The sequence below is a fragment of the Thermobia domestica genome, chromosome 15 (genome assembly GCF_964235325.1).
Source record: "Thermobia domestica chromosome 15, izTheDome1.hap1.1, whole genome shotgun sequence".
NCBI classification, from domain to species: Eukaryota; Metazoa; Arthropoda; class Insecta; order Zygentoma; family Lepismatidae; genus Thermobia; species Thermobia domestica.
The window spans coordinates 29,823,141-29,844,789 of NC_137468.1; the positions used below are offsets into that span (position 1 = coordinate 29,823,141).

General features: G+C 34.8%; 2 protein-coding genes across 7 annotated transcripts in view; one reads left to right on the forward strand and one right to left on the reverse strand.

Moving 5' to 3' along the window:
• LOC145672151 (histidine protein methyltransferase 1 homolog) overlaps positions 1-5,114 on the forward strand; it is a 55,878-nt gene extending 50,764 nt beyond the window's left edge. For all 6 annotated transcript variants that reach the window (XM_081741484.1, XM_081741482.1, XM_081741480.1 and 3 more), the window contains one exon: positions 4,965-5,114. In XM_081741484.1, the coding sequence (XP_081597610.1) occupies positions 4,965-5,002 (38 nt within the window). In that variant the 3' untranslated portion in view covers positions 5,003-5,114. The remainder of the gene's footprint in view (positions 1-4,964) is intronic.
• Positions 5,115-5,372: 258 nt separating this feature from the next.
• Positions 5,373-21,649, reverse strand: part of sgll (sugarlethal) — a 29,096-nt gene continuing 12,819 nt past the window's right edge. The window contains exons 4-6 of the mRNA XM_081741485.1: positions 20,065-20,118; positions 16,284-16,486; positions 5,373-13,614 (exon numbers count right to left, since the gene is read on the reverse strand). Of these exons, the coding sequence (XP_081597611.1) occupies positions 13,449-13,614; positions 16,284-16,486; positions 20,065-20,118 (423 nt within the window). The 3' untranslated portion in view covers positions 5,373-13,448. The remainder of the gene's footprint in view (positions 13,615-16,283; positions 16,487-20,064; positions 20,119-21,649) is intronic.

A 21,649-nucleotide genomic window follows, 5' to 3' on the forward strand; every position in this document is an offset into this window, starting at 1 on the left:
TTATTTTAAATTTTCATTCTTCAGGAAACTACCCTTATTTTTATGTGTCGGAGAATATAGAATTCGAAACGATAAAGTGTTATAAAAACTTCATGTCTAGAATTAGGTCCAGATACGTCGAACAGTATGGCCTCTATTTGAATGCATGTAAAATCGTGACGAACCAACAAACGAACAGATGGACAGACATCAAAATCACTTTTTCGATATGTGGGGGCGTGAAACTTGAATTCATTGAAATCTCGAATTCGATTTTTATCACTATTACTACAATTTCTTCTTTCGCCGCTTGAACGTGAAAAAGAATAGGAATACAACGACACGTAAGGTGATAATTTGTAATTCCCAAAATTTAATGAGTTACGTTTAATGTGTTGCCATGCTAGAAAAAAAAGCTTATGCCTGTTTGTTATATCACTTTAATATCAGTTTTTCACGCTACTATATAATGTAGAAATATGGTATGATTATCGTTCATATTCATTCTATATTTGGAAATATTCGTGTTCCGTATACATAGATTTGTATAATTTAGTTACGTTCAACGAAAGCATTCTTGCACTTGTGGATATGAGAAAAAAAAGAGAGAGAAAGTCAATACTCTAAAAAGCAAAAAACAAGCACACACACACACACACATAAACGATCATTTAACATCAGGTCGATGTAACAAGGGGTAAGACTGTCAAGTGGGCAGAACTTGGGCAGAACAGAAAGTGGGCAGACTGTCAAGGTCGCGTATGTTCTTCCTGACACACAAACCCGAAGTGAGTTGTCTGCTGTTCAAGAACGGGAAGTAACATGCAAGACTATAAACTAAAAACAATAACTGTTTCCAATAGTACACGTATTCTAATACTGAATAAATACGTCGATTAAAGGATACTACCAATAAATTATTTCCTTATTATATTGTTTCGGTTCTTATTAACATCAAAATTAAACACTTCCTATAATGTTTTGTAAAAAAAAAAAAAAAAAAAAAGGGATGGGATGGGATTCGATGTGGTGTCAAAATAATAAAATAACTACGACTCCGCCACTCTATCCACCTAACCACGGAGGCTACGTTGTGTTGGCTCTTTTTTTAAAGAAATAATCTTCATAACCATGGTGCGTATCGCTTCGAACCTTAAGACAAGAGTTTTTCTGTTTAATTATATATTTTCGTACGACATCTTAGTTACAGAAGCTAATTTATATTTGGCAGGCAATCTACACACTAGGTTTTAACCAATAAATGCAACATATTAGTCCACTATCCAGTTCCCTGATCCAACTTCTCGATTCCCCTACTGAATTCCCTCCGCAATTGTGATCTGCTACTGAAAAAATCCCTAGAAATCATCGTTGCCAGTATACACAAAACCGAGCATAATTTTGTTTTTTGCTTATATTTTTATTATTTTATTATATTTTTTGGAAATATCTCCTTAGATGAATTGCTTTCTATTATCTCCACATACTAATAACTGAATTTTACCCATAAACATAAGGAAAATGGAATAAATGCGAAAAATCTTGAGTTACAGTATACGCGCAATTTTTTTTGCGCATGGGAGTACATACTATGGTCCTAGGCTACCATACCAAATTTTTAGATTTGGCAATTTCCAAAATTTAAGTGGGGTGGTCCTATGTACCCCTGCCAAAATTTAGAGGGGTGGTCCTAAGTACCCCTAGGTCATTGACCCCGGGCCAAGGTCATTGACCTTTGACCTATGACGTCACAAAGGTCGGGGTCAAAGTCCAAAGTGAGATCAGGTGCTGCAATTACTACTATAGGCAACCAATAACTCTTTGCTACTGTGCAGGTTGCATGGAAGTTAAGAAGTGTCATGGATTTTTGAATTTATCATTACCCGCACGTCAGTCCCACCGGGGACGTGTCCCCCCGCAATATTTGTAAAACGGCTTTCGTCCCCCCGTAATACTTCCAAGTATCTTAAAGACGCTCAACTATGTAGCAGTTTGCTACGTTCACAGAACAATGTTAGACAAAGTGGATATGAAAAAAGTAGCACAAAAGTGTTTCCAATTAAAAAAAAAGTTTTTGGTCCTACGAAGGTGAACGGTTTTTATTTAGATAGCAAGCAGCAAAGCGAGTTTAGTTCAGCAAAAAAAGACATAATTTTCAACTATTTTTTAAAATTATACATTGTTGAGCCTCATTTACATTAATTACTTGTAGGCCTAAAACCTGTTTTCAAAGCTCTATTGTTCCTGAGTATTCATTTCATACTACCTTTTATCATTATTTTGTTTTTGACATACGCTTGGTATCATTTAAGTTTAATTATAATTGTAAAACGAGGTTGACTTTTAGTAATGTTTCAATAAACAAAAACTGTAAAGTATATTTTTTTAGTACCACATTTCCAAAAAAACTAGACTATCAAAGGTTAAAATAAAACATACAAAAATTAAGTTTTTATTTGCTTTTTAAGTAAAAAAAATGCTTTAAAATCCAGTGTGCGAAGACTATAAAAAAATTCCGGAGGAAGACCCCGCTTTCCTGGGAGTATTCCATACACCCTAGTCACCCCGGTGGTCTGCCCCCCTCCCAAAAAAAAAAAAGTTTATGTGCTGCTGACGCCAATGTTCACCCGTGATGTTCACGGATTAACTCCATTGACGAACTAGGCCTAGATAATCGCTCTAGCTGTTGATGGTACGTTAGAAAACTGAATTCAAAAATTCGCTTTCATTCAAAAGTTATTGTGTGGAGTAACGGACAAACGACTAACAGTACAATCTTATAAGTCGTACTGCTTGCTCCTAATAATATGGCAGTTGGCCACCAGCAAACTTGAATCCGTAAGTAGTATAAATAGTAGATAACGTTAGCATTCCCATTTTCCGTAATTTAATATTTTTAAGTAGTCTCTCCTTGGAATTGAAATATATATATAAAAAATTTATAATAATGTAATTGAAATTCTTTAAAATTAAAACAGAGTAAAAACCAAAATTCTTATTTTCTTCTTGCTGTTAGGTGTGAGAGCTGCCCGGCTATTATTGACAACAGGAGTCTAGTATTGATTTCTCTGATTTTTCATGAGACTAAATTTCTCGGCCTGAATTATAGCGAAGAAACATATGATAGTTTGCTTACCGAATTGTTATTAGTATTAATTTAATATCAGTAGACCATAATATAGTAGATTTCAAAATTTTATACAAATCAAAGAATACCGTTGAAAGAAGTACTAGCTTTGTGTGTGTGTGTGTGAAGCTGAAATTTCATGCGAAGCAAACATCGACAGGAGAAATTTGTTTGACATAGTTTGTAATACGACTACATTATGTGCTGTCAATCCAACATAATGCTGCACTTTTTCAAAAGGTACTACATTATATTGTTACATATTTCAAAGTTACATGTTAACACGAAAAGTTCGAATACGACAATTATTATTATACAAAGAAGAATGGTACAGCCTCATAAACACCCTAGTTTCGAGGGCTTCTTCAACAGTAATAAAAACGTGAGTGAGACGGACAGGCATATCGAAAGTATGAAATGAAATAAATAAATAAATAAACTACCTTAGTGTCCAACACTATGATGATGATATGACGTATTTCGAATCAATAGGAACAGTTATACATGAAATTGAAAATATGACTTCCAAAAGGCTTTGTTCAAAAAAAAAAAAAAAAAAAAAAAAAAAAAAACATACGTATCACATCTAATAACATAAATGGTTTCCAATAGACTTAAAGAGCATAATGTCCTTTATAGCAATTTGATATCTCCAACTGATCTCGAGATACGAAAAATATGGGTAGCGATTGCTATACTGTTTAAAATTATTTCTTTGTGAGAAATGTTTAAAATACTTGTTACTTTCCTTTGCTTTTATAACATTACAGCAAGAGTTTGATAGTTATAATTACAAGTTCTGCCAATTACATAATTTAAACTCATTCTCACTGGTAGAGCACTCTCTTCTGGTGAGTGAGCTCCTATCGGTAGGCTTTGTGGTGGACAAACATTATGTGCGTGGGTTTTCTCCTGGTTCCCCAGTTTTCTCCCACTTCCTTCATTTCACCATTTCGTTCATCATGTCTCCCGTTGCCTCGGTGCGTAATCGTGAGACTTAAATTAAAAGAAAAAATAAAACAATACCATTGTAACCATCTTTTGTAGAGAACCTGCAACTTAATTTTCAAGTTAGTTTCATTGAAAGTGTAAGGAAGTGATAGGTTGACTATAAATTAGATATGGAATAACTAACCTTATTTAAATACGGTCTTCTGTCACTCATTTTGAAACTGCCACGACCGTCACTTTTATTACTGGCAAACAAACGGATCTTACATGAGTGACAGACTTAATAAAGATTTTATACAGTATAGTCCCGAAAACTCGGCTTAATGTGGACCGAAGGGTGGCAAGTTTGTGAAAATACTGGGTTATCGAGAATAAGGTTAAAAAAGAATAAGTACGAGCGTTTCCTCAGAAAATACAGGACTGTACTTGTATGTATTGGTTGTTTGAGAATACAACAGAGAATAAATTGCCCAAATACCCATAAACAAAGGAAAAATACCTACTTTATGAAGGCACAAAGTTGTCTAATGAAAATGAAGTAGCCGACTCTGCAAAAAAATGGCTTTAAAAAAATGTTTAATGTCCTGTTGTTTTCCGCACTGCATTCTGCTTCAACGGGTCTGCGGTTTTTTTTTTTTTTTTTTTTTTTTTTTTTTTTTTCGCCCTGCCAGAGTGTGGCCGAGTTTTAGGGAGTATACTGTATTTGAAAAAGGTTAAACATTCCCTACCATCTGCTAGAAATACCAACTTCCTCAGACCACATTATAATTCCATACATAATCAGTGAGACCCATTTTTACGTAAGAGAATTGGAAATATTCAGCTTTTAGTGTATCATGCTTTCGAACTGGTAGTGTATACGTTGTTATTAAATGTGTTTTATATATATATTATTCTCTTTTTACAGGTATTCATCGTGAAATCGTAGAGATAACTTTCAGGTGATGAAGATGCTTCTATAAGTATGTTTGTTAAATAAAACAACAATGTAAATAAATATTTTGTATTATATTACCGTAAAACGCATATTATTTCTAAAATATACATATATGTATTTAGTAAGTACAATCATGTTCTGACAGATATTTTTCATTACATTGATTATGTTCTCGTACTATTATATTTATATTCAGGAAATAAGTTTTGTCGTAATGGTAAAATGTAACCAGAGGGTAATTTATGGATTCCCTACTAATTACTTTTAACCAAAACTTAATGAGTAGTTACTAGAGGTGTCAGATTGTTTTGTTCGTACTCTACTGAATATATATATATATATATATATATATATATATATATATATATATATATATATATATATATATATTAAAATAATAATTATTGGAATAAAACCAAAATTAAGTCACATGTTCTGCTGCTGAAATAAGATTTACTAAAAACAACTCAGCTAGTGTGATGCAGCAGTTACGTAAGTTGGAAGTTTGCTTTGATCAACTTTAGAGGACGTGACATTAACCAATTAAGATCATATCAGAATCTCTTCTTAAATATTGTTAGTGACTTTTATTATCTCTGTATTACAGTCTAAAACACACTGTTTAAGACTTCCACAGTTCTTAAAATATTTTTAAGTTTCTTTAACATCTTTGAAATTAATTATTTGAAGACATGACGAATACAACTTAACAAAGAAATAATTTCCTGGCAGATTGATTAACTATATTAACTGTAAATCTACAGTTAGGTCATTCAACTTCTGCATTACTTTATTAATATCATAAAGTAACGTTACAGAAAATAAAGCAATTCACATCTCACGTTTTTATTCAACGAGTAGGGGCTAATGCCTCAACTTTTGAATCGCATCAGTGCTGCTCTTTAGGGTTTTCGAATTTTCTTATTCTTATTTTCCGTGCTACGCTCAGACATTGAACCATTGTGTCTTAAACGTACCATCATGTATTTAAGCTTAAATGTATGTCTATGAGCGTTTCATTAATTACACAATATTTTACTTTCCATATATCCATGCTGGAGTTAATTTTGATTATACAAGGTGTTTCAAAACAACACCGACAACGTTTGGGTGGTGATTCCTGATACCAAGAGAAGACAAAAAGTATGGACCAATCTGAGTGTAAATACGCCTCCTTTCGGCGCTATGATCAGCCGAAAATTTGTTGAAAAAAATGCAAAAACAGCTATAACTCGAGAATAAAATGTCGGATCGAAGTCGGGTAAAAGGGAATGTCCATTATTTTTGGTTGTAGATTCCATTAATACAAAATTGGATGTGGTGCAGGGGCGGCACAGGGATACCCCCCCCCCCCAATTGAAGAATTCCTAGGGTATTTTATCGAAAGTTGGATGATCAAAATAAACAGCAATTAGCTACAATATTTCAACGAGTAATATCATAAAACATTGTTCAAGTTAGAAGAAAACGGTTAGAATTCGACAGATTGAAAGAGAGAGAGAGAGATTTGGTGGAAGACATGTCACTCATAGACATAGACATGTGTGGACTTCTTCTCAGTGTATTCCTTCGTGACTGAATAAATAAGGCAGGTGCTTTTCATGCGCGTGGTTCTGGGTTCGATCCCTTGTATGTGTATCTGAGATGCAAACCCAGGATCTGAGTAAGGTTCAGATTTTACTTTAAATAATGAGAAAAATAAAACAGTAATCAAGTACAATGTTATAAGCACTAAAAATCACAGTACAGTACATTGTTTGAATTAGACATAAATTATCATAATGTAAAAGAAGAGATATACATTCATGAATAATCTACTTCGTGTACGTGCAGAACAAACTTTTGGAAGACGAACACATTCCAATAGACATACCGTTCAAGTGAGTTACCAATTTATGAAAACAGTAAAAGATGTATTACGTGAAAGTCCACAGCTTTTTTAAACTTCAATTATTATTATTATTACTATTAGTGTTATATCTGACTAAAAGATATTTTGCTCTGGTATAATTAACATTTTTATTATTATTATTATTTTATTTTATATGGTAGTAACTGGATTTTCTTTGTTACTTTTCTATACATTACAAACATTCCACCAGTTGCCCTAATGTCTTTCTTCTTGCATTTTGTATTGTAGTCTATCCTTGATGTGTCTACGTTCCTGACCTAATGCTCTATTGAATTGTTTGCACATTTTTACTTTCTAAGACGTGACATCGGTGAATTAATGATGCACAGACTGGAATAATAATATCGGGCAAGTCTGCAATACTATCGCAAACAGCAATAACAGGAACGACCAATTCTTCATTTGAGTGTACATATGGTTGGTACACATAATGTTTTACATGTCCCCACAGAAAAAAGTCGAGGGGATGAAATCTGTAAATCGTGGCGTCCAAGCAATAGAACTTTCACGTCCAATCTATCGCTTTACAAATGTTTCATTTATATGTGCACGAATAAGTTGCGCGAATTGTGTAGGTGTTCCATCATGTTGGAAGTACATTTGTTGGCGGATAACTAATGGAACGTCTTCCAACAATTTCGGTAGCGGGTCTATCAAAAATCGTCTGTAAATGTCTGCATTGAGGTGTAAAGGCGAAAGATATGGTCCAATTGTTTGACTGTTTATAATACCAGCCCAAACATTGACACTGAATTTATGCTGATGTCTTTCATAAACTAGTACATACTATGGGTTTTCTTGGTCCCATACATGCGAATTCCGGTAGTTGTATACATTTTCCCGCGAAAACATGGTTTCATTTGTAAACAGAATAAGCGAAAAGGACTCTAGATATTGATTACACTGCTCCAAATACCAATGGGCAAACTCCATTCTTAGGATGTAGTCAGCTGGTGTTACTGCTAAGATTTTTGCGGATGATATGGGTAAAGCTGTTGCTCACGCACAACTCTCCACACATTTGCATAGGATGTGCCAATGAAGTGTCCAATTTGGCGCTTATTTGTAGATGGACTATCTGCCACCTGGTGCAACACTTCTTCAAACTCCACAGATGTTGTTGTTCTGTGCCCTGTAACGTACTTTCGAACATCAGGCAGAGACTAAGAAAATCAGGATCTTTCAATCTTTGAGAAAGTAGAATGATGAGGGACACGTCTATTAGGATGTCTTAGTTGATAACTGTGTCGTGCTTTTCTGATATTTCCTCTTGCTTCACCATAGGACAAATCCATATTGGTGAGTTCTGGAAAGCGATGCATGTTCACTCTGAAATAAAAAAAATAAAAAAAAAAAACAGAGTGTACACTTTTTACATTTAAATGTTTCGAATATACTATTATGGTACAAATATACTACTCTTATGGTACAAGGTGAACGCCAGATTTAAGAAAACTAGGCTGTTTCCTCCGAACAGCAAACTTTAGTTTTCTCAGTTGCCAATAGTTGTGTTTTCTCAGACAATGCCACTCAGCATTGGTTCTTTCAGTTTCCATATTCGCCGACCACAGAATGGTGTCCTCATCGAAGTTTCTGTCAGCACTGCGATAGCACCATTTGCAGGATCTTGGTTGTACGTCACCAAATTACATATGGATGGTACTGCCATTAAACCGACATATCCTTGCCTCATTAATAGAGCAACCCAAAATCATAACAGCAATTTACACATATGGTTGGTACCTTGAACATAGTTGTGGTTGTCTAAGAGTCCAGAGGAAACTAATTTTAAAAGCATAATTTTAGAAAATAAAGCATAATTTAAAATATATAGCACAATTCTTGGAAAATTCTGTTTAACTGCAGATCTAACATACTGTATTAATATTTTTTAAAACCAATATTTACAATGCAAAAATCATTGAGAACATAACAATGCAACAATGAAAAGATTATTTTTATCTCGGAGGAATCCTTTCATGTGGAGAAAAGGAAAAAGGAAAAGAAGAAGAAAACTTTCCACCAACAATGAATAGTACACAAGAACTCTACACTATTGTTATGTGTACCTCTTGAACTTGAGCACTTTCTGTACTTTTTGGTGGCATCTTTTACCTTCCCTTTCTGTATATATGCACCTCTAAGGCGCACACAAGTGATAAGAAACTGACTCGAGTAAAGCGTATCTCTTTACAGTGCATTAAGTAGAAAGTTCATTAAATATGAAAGAAACTGGTTGCATAAAGTATTAATAAATAGATCAAGATATTTAGAATATTTAATGTAAAGTAAATATTATACATTATGCATGATTAATGTAAAACAATGATTGAAATTAACAATAAAGCATAATGTGGGTTGCTCTACTCATTAGTTTATGATTGCTCGAGATTTAAAAGGAGGTATTGTCTTAGTCAGGTTTTATTTTTAATTAAGGCAAAGCAGTCCCAAGGATAGAATGAAAGGCATTCAGATACTAATATATGTTTTAAAGATTTAGGAATGATAAAGTACACCCAAATCAGAGATAGACATATTCAAAATATTTTTGTAAAGACTCATCTTTCTTCCTTTTCCGTACAAATTTCACATCCATCGGGGAGCAAGTTGTTTAGTGCAGAACGCTCAACTTTAGTGCGAGGGGTTTGGTTTGATCTCAGGTAACGTGAGTTTCAGGTGGACAACATCGTGTTAGTAGGTTTTCTCGGGGTTCTCCCGTTTTTTATTTTTATTTAACATTCCTATTGCGCAAGTTATTTCATAACGGTTTATTTTTGCTGATAATCCGTTTTCCTTTGTCTAAAGAACATAAACGTAAGACTTACAAACAGGACATTTCACTTTCATTTCAAACAGTTCACATCCATAGACATTTAAACATTACATTCAACATCATCAAGGACGGAAAATAATAGTGCTATTAATTTAATTAAGTGTACGTTGCCAGCATTCCCGAAGTACAATACAATTTCCATTACGTAAGCAAACTCTCAGATGCAATTGTATATTGTAACATCATGTGAATTTGTTGTCAAATTAATACCTTTAGGAGGTGCATAAAGTGTGAGCGGTTATGTAGTTCCAGTAGTGAAAGAAAGTATCCGAATTTCGTAAATGGTGAAGCTCATATTTCATGAGATTCATAACTTCAACAAACATAATTTATTCATAAATTTTTATACTAGAACACGAAGTTTCCAGATTATTTATTTATTTATTTTTGTATTCTTATGTCACACACAGTATTTACTGGACCAATTTATCTACCAGATCCATAGCTCTTCCTCCAAGTGCTTATTCCGAGTGAAACAAATTATTATTGATTAATTGAAATTTAATGTCCCTCTTCACCTACAAGGTTATATGAGACAGAAGTTACTGTTAAAAATGGGATCAGAACAACTCTAGGTTTATATCGGGGCAGGTATTTCCACACGGGATTGAACACGGGACGACGCGCATCAGAAACCTGCCTTATTCATTCAGTCACAAAGAAGTACACTAAGACGACGTACTCTACGCATGTTTACAATGAGATTAACACGTCTACCACCAAATATCTCTATCTTTCTATCTGTCAAATTCTAACGGTTTTCTTCTAACTTGAACAATGCACTATGATATTTACTCCTTAAGATATTATACTTTATCGGCATTTATTTTTCTCACCAAACGTATGAGAAAATATCCAAGGAATTCTCCAATTTCTTTGGAGGTCCATACACCCCCCCGCACATCCAATTGTGCATTAGTAGCATTTACAATCAAAAATAATGGACATATACCCTTTTACCCGACTTAAATCCTACATTTTGTACTCGAGTTATGGATGTTTTGCATTTTTTCCGACAAATTCTCAGTTGGTTATAGCACCGAAAGGAAGCATATTTACACCTAGGCTGATCTATACTTTTTGTCTTCTCTTGGTGTCAAGAATCACCTCTCAAACGTTGTCGCTGTTGTTTTGAAACACCCTGTATAATAGCTGGAAGAATTAAATCCCGATTCCATACTTCTTCCCCTCCCTATCTGATAAAGCTTCGGTGAAAGTTACAAAACATTTGCTGAAAGTAACAACTCCTAAAGCAGGTACAGAAAATATATGTGTAAATTCATATTTTTCTTGAGTCAAGGGTGGGAATCATAGTAAATTTGAGAAATCTTTTCAATAAACTTAATTGCAGGCTCTCCAATATTTCCTATTTTTCCTATATATTTGCGTTTCTTCCTATAAACTCCTATATTTACTACATTTTAACGAAACTTCCTATATTTTTGTGGCATTACTACTTCCACTTGTAAAAATAACATAAGGAAATAAGGTGTGGATGGGTGGAAGGCCTTTTGTCTCCACAGTAATGGAGAGCAAAAGATAAAACATGTTAGAAAATAATCCTTACAGAAGCAGTTTCTGAAAGAAATTTTTTGAAGCTAAACTGCATTTCATCATTTGTACATCAGTTATTTTTCATAAATTTTTGTGTTTCTTTCAATGCAGAGACCCGCTAATTCACTTAGTCTAGTCAAAGTTATCAGAGCTAGTCAGAATGCTATTATTGAGGTTTGTGAAGCCAGATGTGTTGGTGGAGAAGGAGGGTACTGATTTATCTGCAGTTGATTTCAAAAACTGCGAATACCACCTGCGGAAACCTGAAGGTGGAATGAAAGCGTAAACTGTAATAGCTAACTGCTCAGACCTACAAAGAGGGAATTCAAGGAGGATGTGAAGCGATTCTACATTTGTGTGGTTTCAAAACAGCTTAAGAAATTACCAATATCGAAACCATTGTTGAAGTATATGCAGTGTCTACCTCCATTATTCAAAAAGGAGATTACTTGTTTATCTTTCGCACGCAATTTGGCAAAAGAAATGAAGCATGCATTTGCAGATTGTAAGAACATCGATGTCTTCATGGACGAATGGAAATTTTATTCTGTGGAGCCATAAGATTCTTGGTTTATGGATTCTTGGTGGTTCTTATCGAAGATTCTTGGTTTGAGGAAAAAACTGTGTGTGGTTATGTCGGATACTTGCCTGTGGATCAATACTGGGCAAGAATATGTGATACAAGAAATGCATATGGAACAATTAAATATCCATTGATATCTAAAGTGGTCAAAGCTTTCATGGTAGTGCTGATATAGAACGTGGTTTCTCAGAGAAAAACACATTTTAGGAAGTGATCGATCCCATCTTGCACATGAGAGTATAAAGGCTCAGAGGACTGTACAGGACAGCATTAGAATGTATGGAGGAAAAGTTGAAAACCTACCTGTCAAAAAGCAATTAATAGATGCTATGCAGAACACCTGGAGAAAGTATAAGATTACTTAGAAGAGTGCAGATCCAAAGAGGCCGCAGTGGCAAAGATTTCCAGAGAAGAAAGTGCGTTAAGAAATACGAAGCAAGAAGCTATATTCAAAGGAAGTTTCAAAGAGTGAATCGTCTCTGAAGAAATTAAATGAAATAGACGAAACAGTACAGAAGGAAATGGAAGTAGCTGCTAGAGTGATGAAAGATGCTCGGACAAGATTGATTTTTTTTTTAATTTCTATCTATTAGATAATTAAAATGTTCCTTTTTCACAGCTTCACTAAACCTCCTATATTTTTTCGTCGTGATTTCCTATATTTTATTTCATTAGCATTGGAAAGCCTGTAATTGTGATGTATACGAAATACTAAGCATCAGACAAAATATTATTCGTAGGTAGTCAAGATTACTTAACAGCTCTCGTGTATGTATATATTTACAGAAAACTTTTTTACTCCTAGATATTATTCCAAAAACCACGTCAATTGCGAGGAATGCATTAAAACTCTTGTTACATATTCTAAATATTATTCAGTTTTTCTTGTGATGGGCCCCCTTGTGGCTCGTGTTCTCTCTTTGGTGCTCGAAGGAAATCCTGTATAGGATCTCACATTAACGTAAAGGTTTACCCTTATAACAGGGACGTTAAAACTCTAAAGCTTTTTCTGTTACTGCTTTTGATATACATTCCGTAACGGTTTGCGTCAACACAACGCAAAATTTGTGATTTAGTTTTTGATAATCGGCATTGCAGCTAAAAATTACTTTTTTTTTTCATTGTGCCGTTGTACGCAAAATGTTGCGAAGACTAATACCGACTGATCCCATATATATTTATTTATTTATTTTTAAGTCGTATTTCGCAGTCGTTTTCTTTGCTTGTCAAACGCAAAACTATTGTGTCCAAGAAAAAACAAAATGTTTTCTTATCAGACACTGATATGAGAGAGAGAGGTATTGACAAGCAGATTCAGCAGTTCCGTAAGCATACCAAATCTAAAAGCATCAAGCTTAGAAGTCTAGAACGCAGGGATGTCTGGCTTCGCTAACGTACAAGAAGTGTTGTATAGATAATCGCATTGTAGCTTCAGATATTTTCACACTACAAAGATGCTCTCGATAAGTTTTCCCTATAAGTGTGCACCCTTAAACCACCTACAGCCAACCTGACACCCCTAATAAAACTACTTTACGTGGAAGACATATACGCAATTAATATCTGCATTCATTAGGGAGCAAGTCTCTCATATACCCAGCCATCTTCGCCTTCATGTACGCATGTGCTATCTAGTACCTCTCCTTCTTTACGACGTCTAAATCGGATCCTGTCGTGAATGCGATTGGTCTGTCCTTGCCAAAATTCAATTGCGTGAGGAATCACCCTGAAACCGCCCCTGAAAAACATGAGCAACAGTTTTGACATTATTATTTTCTGTAAATAAAGAGGGAAGCTTTCGTATTCCGAGAATTTAAGATTTATGTTATACTTTGGTCTTTTATAAAGTTTAGTTTTGAACTTCCTTTTTAATTTGTACCATATTAACTGAATCTCACAATTTCTTCAAAGTATATACCTCTATTACAATTCTGTTCACCTAAATTAATTACATATCCACTTTACCTTGGAAGTCCAAATGGGTGGCAACATTTCTATGAACATAACTTTGTAGAATACAATGTCACAGATTTTTGCGCAATATGCAGAAGGTTGTTCAATCTACATCATACCGAATTAGAAACCCCACTGCCATCTAGGGAGTGATGCTAGAACGATAACCTGCTATCACGAGCACTAGCGTGTCTGAAATTGTAGCTGGGCGAGGGTCGTCAAATAGCACCTAAATAAAACAGTAACAAGGAAGGATACACCAGTGAAACAGTATTGAGAGAATGAATTTACCTCCGGGGACTATTGAAGAAGCTATTGTGGCCCTTACGCAAACCAGGAGTCCGTGGCAAAACAGTTGCCCACGAAAAAGCACCAAGAAGAGGGCTCCAAGGAAAGTGACTCCTGCAGGGGATTCCCGATTGGCGTGCCAGGAAAATCCACTGACTCAGCATGCGATTGACTGATAGGATTTGATTTGGCACCTTCAACTGTGATCATAGCCATTCGTAAGCGGCTCCGGTTGAGGGCATCCGCAAGGTCCGCGTATACCACCTGCTCTCGCGCCACATTGCAGAACAATAAACGTGTGAAATGCACTTGACAAGGTCCAAATAGAAGACAGTCGTCACAATTGATCATATTCGGGCACTGATATACCGTGACAGCGATGCCATGGGATGCTGCAACTTCGTTCGCCACTACTGAGCAAGTTTTCCGCTTGGATGTTGTGGAATTCAGTTATATGGGGAAGTCGGTAATACGTAAGGCTCATAAAATCATAAAAGTAAATGCAAGACACTTCCAGGAATGCATATGACACATATCTTTCATATCAGCATTTCACAATTGTGCCATGCGGGCGACAACCAGGTGAGGATCCATATGAGCAAGATTTTATGTTGTATAGCCAGAACATATCTGAATTTTTATTAGGACGTGAAGTGGGAATCAAGAATTCGTGCTAATTCGTTTCAAGATATTCCTGTAAAGAGCCCTGATGTCAATCTAATGATTTTGGCCAGTTGAAAAGACGTCTCCAACGTGGACGTCGGCTCACCTTCGCTGGTCTCTGGAAAGAGCCTACAGGAAAAAATGGTAACGAATTTCCTTTCACATGCTTCGCCGGAGCTTGCTTCAATGGAAATTTCGATGTCTGGCGATACTCCACAGTACTGGGTGTCCGACAGAACACCGTCGGCGATGATGAAGTTTCTCGTAAGGTGAGTACTCTTGAAAATCTGTACGATATAACCACCTTCTGTATAATCGGATCTTACACCTTCTGTATAAAGAAATAAATCTAGAAATCATTATACACTGAATGATAATTGAATTAGGAACACTTGGCATGGAATGGACTGATCTTGGAAAGACCGACAACGCGTGCTTCGCACGTCATGAGCAGGTAGCGAAGAAGGGATGCACCGCTATTAAACGCAGTAGACGTCCATGGGCAAACAAGGTGATGTGAGTGACTTAGACTGACGGCAAATTGTGAAGGCACAAAAGGGTGGTACCAGTATATTTGTAACAACCGCACTTGTGAAATGTTGTTATCAACAGTGGTTGAACGACGGTCAAGACACCCGTCAGACCATCACACTTGGGTCAACCACGTGAATAGATGCTCGAAGTGAGCGATGTGATAGTACAACAATTAACTCACCAGCACAACAGTCGACAAATATGACTGATTTCAACAATGAGCATGCGTACACTTCCAGTGTGATGGAACCTATTCTTGTGACGCTGAATCGATTCCAAAAATCCGCTTATCGATATCGCTCACCGTTTTTACTCTGATACCTGTCGACAGACAGACGCACGGACATAGCCGTTCTATAAGACTTCTGATGCTTAAGCATACCATAGTTTGGAAGTCTAAAAAAATATCTAGTATATATGTTGCGCAATCTACAAAACTCGTTCACTTGGTTAGTACAATGTGAAATATTTTCAAGTGCAGACCTATGGTTTCCGAGATATAGATCCTCAAAATTGTAGTTCGGACTTGTCAAATTTACGAAGAAAGAGAAAAATCATTAAATATAAAATATTTGCTGAGCAAAACTATATATTTTCATTAAAATACAACATGTGTTACAGTTTCGCCAACTAACTCTTTGGCTTCATCAGACACTATGTGATACAGGATAACTGTACAATCGTATAAATATAAATAATTAGTTTATATTTAATTATAACAAAGCAAAGCTTCTAATTATGGAAAATATCACAGAAAATCATTAATTGCAATTAGAACAATTAGGAGAAAACAAATGAATCAACTCTGTTTAATGTTAACCTATTAAACATTAAGTAAATACAGTGTGTACTTAATAAACATTTGCCAAAATAAATGAAGGACGTATTTTTTCAAAACTCATTATCACTGATTTCTTTTAAGCTAAACAATTGTAAATCAAATATAGAGGAATAAATAAAACTACTCACCAGTTTTTGGGGCGTGGAATTTCACTACCATCTGAATGTTTTTCTTTTAGCTCCCTTTCTTTGTCTAGAAGCACATTTCTGCCAGAAATCACAGAACTCTGTTCGCTCACACATGCCCCGATCTGACTGGCTCTCGGTCGGGAATGGAAGTAAGTATCAGAATCATCCTCGCTCACTTTCTCTACGACACCTTCTATTCGTACCTAATAATACATTGGAACAGATGATATAGCATATCATAAAATTCAACTAATGCATGAATTGTACTATATTGTAAGTTTTAAACCGAAATAACTCAACTGTTCAGACAAAATTAGTTTAGTGCTATGTAGTCAATTCATCCTCTCCTATCAGCACTTCATGTGACTTTCCTAATTGGAATTCACTCCTCTTTTTCAAAGTATTGTAGTACACCAAATTTAAAAACCCGGAAATTATTGTAAATAATTAAATTTTTGTAAAAAATTATGTAAACAACTCAAGGTTGCCTTGGGTACAAAATACTAACTGTCTGAATTGATATTTCCAAAATCTAATCCGATTTACTGAAAAAAGTACAAAAGTTGTTTTATTGTATCAGACATACACGTGGAACTTCCAAACAAGGAAATACGAAAGGCATGGGGATTGCATTTCGCAGTTTTATAGAAGGACCACCTACGTTCACTCAACACACACTTGAAGTCTATACTTTAGCTCTAGACTTGCCATTCGCCTGCAAGGTACATAAGTTACGTTAAGTCAAGAAGAAAAAATGAAATGAAATCTTTAAGTTTTACGTTCCATGGTTATATTGGCTAGGCTAAAGGAGACAGTGATGATGAGAAATGAATGAAATGATGGAATGAAGAAAGTGGGAGGAAATGGGAGAACCCACGCGCACAGTGTTTGTCCATCACTAAGTTCACTTGGCGCAAGCTGGGATTGAACTAAGAACCCCATGCATCAGAGGTGAACTCTACCACTGAGCCACCGCGCCCTAAGTCAAGAAGAGGCGGAGCCTTCGAGGTTTACTTTAGCTGCCACAAGGAACACAATGTAAGTGCATTTTCATATTAACCTTTGCCGATAGTTTTAGGTTCCTTGGTTCCTATCGCAAGAACAGCCGTTCCTATCTTTATGTACGTTAAAGAGCAAGTAATGAAATTAAAACCTCTTTATCACTCCATTATCAGTTTCCTATTCTCTTCAATCCATGTTTGTCTTTATTTCTCGTAATATTCCGTGAGAAATCAACCGAAGATTTAAACAGACTGAGAACCTACAATCAATGATTCGATTCTTAGTTTACACTCCAGTATTGAGTACTCTTCATCACAGACGGACAATATATTCCACCATGATGCGATTGAACATCTAAAAGGCTGTGCCTCAACCCAAAACTACACAGGTACACTTGAAATGTTAATAATTACAGGTCTGTGCGGATTCAGATACCCGCTGACATCCATTTATAGCTTCTTGTGGATATATCTTTAGTTCCTATGGGGATGGCAGATGTTCGTGAAAACACAAGAATTTTAGTGAATGTTTCTTCTAAACACTTATAATCAAATACGATTTCTCTTTCGGGACAAATATTTGCCAAAACAAAATTGGGTCTCAATTTCTTTTGCTTTACTCTATAATAAACCTTATAATAAATATTTAGTGCTAATCTATTATTATGACAATTTCTTGGAGGGATTCATTCTTCTTTTTGAAATATCTTTCATCTCCATTTTACCTTTGCGTTCTGAGCAAAGAACCTTTATCTTATTAGTTAGCAAAACAAAGAAAAATAATTTGCTCTAAAAGTAATTGACAGAGATATTATTACTAGCTTCACAATTTCCTTGTCAGAAATCTACATTTGAGAGTTATCTTAAGCAAGTAGACGAGTTTTCTCTTAATTTCGTATTTCTGTTTGCATCAATTTTATTACAGTTGTTCAGCGTAGTTAACTTACAATAGAAAAAGACAGTATTGAATGTTCAGCTTGAATTTTATAGACATTATATCATTGGAATCTCGAAACTATGAAGAAGATATTTACAACTGCTATAGTAGAAACTATTTTTGAAATCGTATCTTGTCATAGAACAAACAAGTTTTATATATTTGTTGTCATTATCTGCAGATATGGAACGGATGCGATCTTTTATATCCACGCAGACCCCTATTAATAATTATAAAGGCAGAAACTAAGTCCTCACTTACAGTTGGTTATAGTTCCTGTACAAGTGTATAAAGAGCTAATTTTCAGCTCTCCCCTGAGATCAAGTTCAGGGTTAATAAAATTCTACTTTTTTTTCTTTTTAAAGTTTTAAGTGTGCAAAGACGAGACGCATACCAATCTATAGATCTCATCGTACTGAAGAAAATTATATGGGACTGCGTAAATTTCGAGAAAATGCAGAGTTTCTATTTATTTGGCGAGTACGAATTCCCTGACTTTTCTAAGGTTCTCCAGGGCACGATTAACGAATTTCCAGGTCTATATATACTGTAAAGAAGCAAATATATTTTTCCCGATCAGGTATTTACTATACCTATATATAATGTGTATGCTGATGAAAAAAATTTGCAAAACTAATTATTTTATAAATATCCCTTTTCAAATTGCCGGGTACGACAAAAAGAGAAATGGGTTCTGACAAGAAAAACTTCATAATTAGAAATTCCCTGACTTTTCCAAGAATTATACGAATAAGCTGCATTCCATGACTTTTTCAAGTTCTCCCACTGTAAACACTTTGCCTCATGTACGTAATTAAACATATTATATACTGTACATATATGACTTGAACTCATAATTTGCCCTGGTCTGATAAGCATTTCTGGTGAAGATAACAATTTAATTTTTTGTCGAACAGCGGAGCGATTTCTTTCAAAATTAATAATAGCATTGGAACATTTAGTGGAGTTCTTGAATCTGTCAATTTTATTTTGAAATTCTAAGTCGTAATGCAGCAACTGAACAAGAGTTTTTTAAGAAATGCTCAATACACAAATTAAAGAAATCACTCATTAATATACACATAATTGTTGTAAAATATTTTTTTTCAAACACTTAACTTGTGAAGAATTTTATATAAATACTTGTTAAAAAATATAATTAGGGTTCAAACTGAAATTCTGGCATTGATTTCCCTAAATATCCACAACTTTATTAAGTAAATTTTTCTTCAACGGAGAACACTATCATTCATGGTTAGTTTTACAAAATACATACATATATATATAAAGAAGTTCAGGATTTTATGAAAATTTAGTCATTTTTTAAAGAATGTTCGGCATTCGATAATTTTGATCTGGTATAAAAGGCAGAGTAATGGGTTCCTACTACCAGTATCTCTCGCTTTTTAGATGGGTTTGCATCTTTAATTCAAGTAGTTTCATAACTGATCCAATACATAGCTCCTTAATTTACCCAATACGCAATTTCAATATCGACAATTTTGTAATCACTTCCCATACATCAGATACCATACGCTCTAACCACTCGACTACGCAAGAACAATTTATATTGAATACATTTTGCAATTTTCCAGTCTCCGTTAATTACTAGAAATGTATAATCATATTGTTCTAAATGTTTGACAATTGAACGAAAATGCAATGGTATGATGACTATTGACATTTTAGTCGGTACATTACATGAATTTTCAATTTTATTCAAAATTATTAATTTGTCCTTGGGCTTTCTTATCTTACATCAATGTTGTTTCCCTGAAATTAAAATGCTAGCGTATTACTGATCTGTTGTAACCCTATATTTACTGAAATTATTAACACTTACTGAACGTCTAAGAGGTTCCCAATATAACGTTAACGCAGCACGCGGGTTTTCCTCCTGTAAAGAGAAAATAAAATAGTTCTTATATGTAAACAATAATATATATTACACTTAAAGTAAGCATTACATGTACTTGTAATTCTCTAAATATTCGGTGTTAACAATTACTGCGCCTAACATTATGTGTAAACTAAATTTATCCAATAATGGTATCCATATTAATAAGATTGAAACCACCTAAGTAAAGTATTTTCACGTTCCTATTAAGCAGTGGTTTATTTCCGACCATTCTCTAGTAAAAACAAATTACAGAATGTTACTTTACGAAAAAAAAAAAAAATTTAAAGCAAGTGTTCAATATTAAATGTCGAAGCTGTTATGAGTGCAAGTTTGTTTTAAAATTCATGTTACATCTGTAAGCCAATCTAATATAAATAAAATTAAGAGTTTGTTTGTCTGTGTGCGTCCTGGGGACCAGAACGAGTGGATCGGGAGTTACCAAATTTTGGTCACGGGTACCTTGGTCCAGGCCCCAGACAAAGATGAAGTGTTTGTGTGTGTGTGTGTGTGTGTGTGTGTTTCCAAAATTCGAACCAGAAGGGTCTCGGGGGAGAGGGAGTTTACCGGAACATGTAAAAGTAGTAGAAAATTACCTATATTAGGTCAAATTCATAGCTTTCGCGATCGCTGAGATCAATGGTGACACTTCCATTAGCGATGACTTTCAAATTCAGCTACTATTGCATGCGGCCGGGGGTCGCCTGCGGGGGGGGGGGGAGTTCCGAGACATGTAAAAATAATCCAAAATGACCGCTATTAGTGTCAAATCCATAGTTTCTGCGGTCGCTGAGATGAATGATGATACTCTCACAGGCGTTGACTTACAAATACAGCCCCCATGCGAAGAATAGGTATTTTCAGCTAGTACTAAATATTTATCAAAAGAAATACAACACGAAATGGGTTTTTTGTAACTTTTTTTTAAGCAAGCTGAGGTAAGCTATTAGATTTATGGGTGCAGATTCCTAGAAAAGTCCCTCTTCATCCCCGAGATCGAACCAAAGGTAAAAAGGAAGCAACATAATGAGGAGATTGTAAAGTATGTTAACCCTTCGAGAGGCTGTTTTTAAATTATATTTAAGGCTAAATTTGAAGTCAACGAAACACAGTAATTTTTCTACAGCGCAGAAATGTTAATCACATGTGAGTCTACATTAAACTGAGGAAGATAAGTTGTCGAAACATACGAACAAAATTAAATCGGGTGCTTCGGTGAGTTCAATTTTATTAATATTCAATATGTATTTACTTTCCCTGACTGATGCAAGATTTATTGTCCTCGAGTGTTTATTAAGACTTAGTTAAATATGTATTATAAGCAAAATTAAAATTACATCTTTTTCACATAATACACACATTAGTATTACGACTAAACATACATTCGTGCACTATGTATACATAATACATATGAAATACTTGAATAATGTGCAAAACATTTTCTTTATTACATATATGGAATACTTTATATTATGGTATATGCATAGACAAGCAACCGTACGAGGTTGATTACACATACACCTACAAAGCT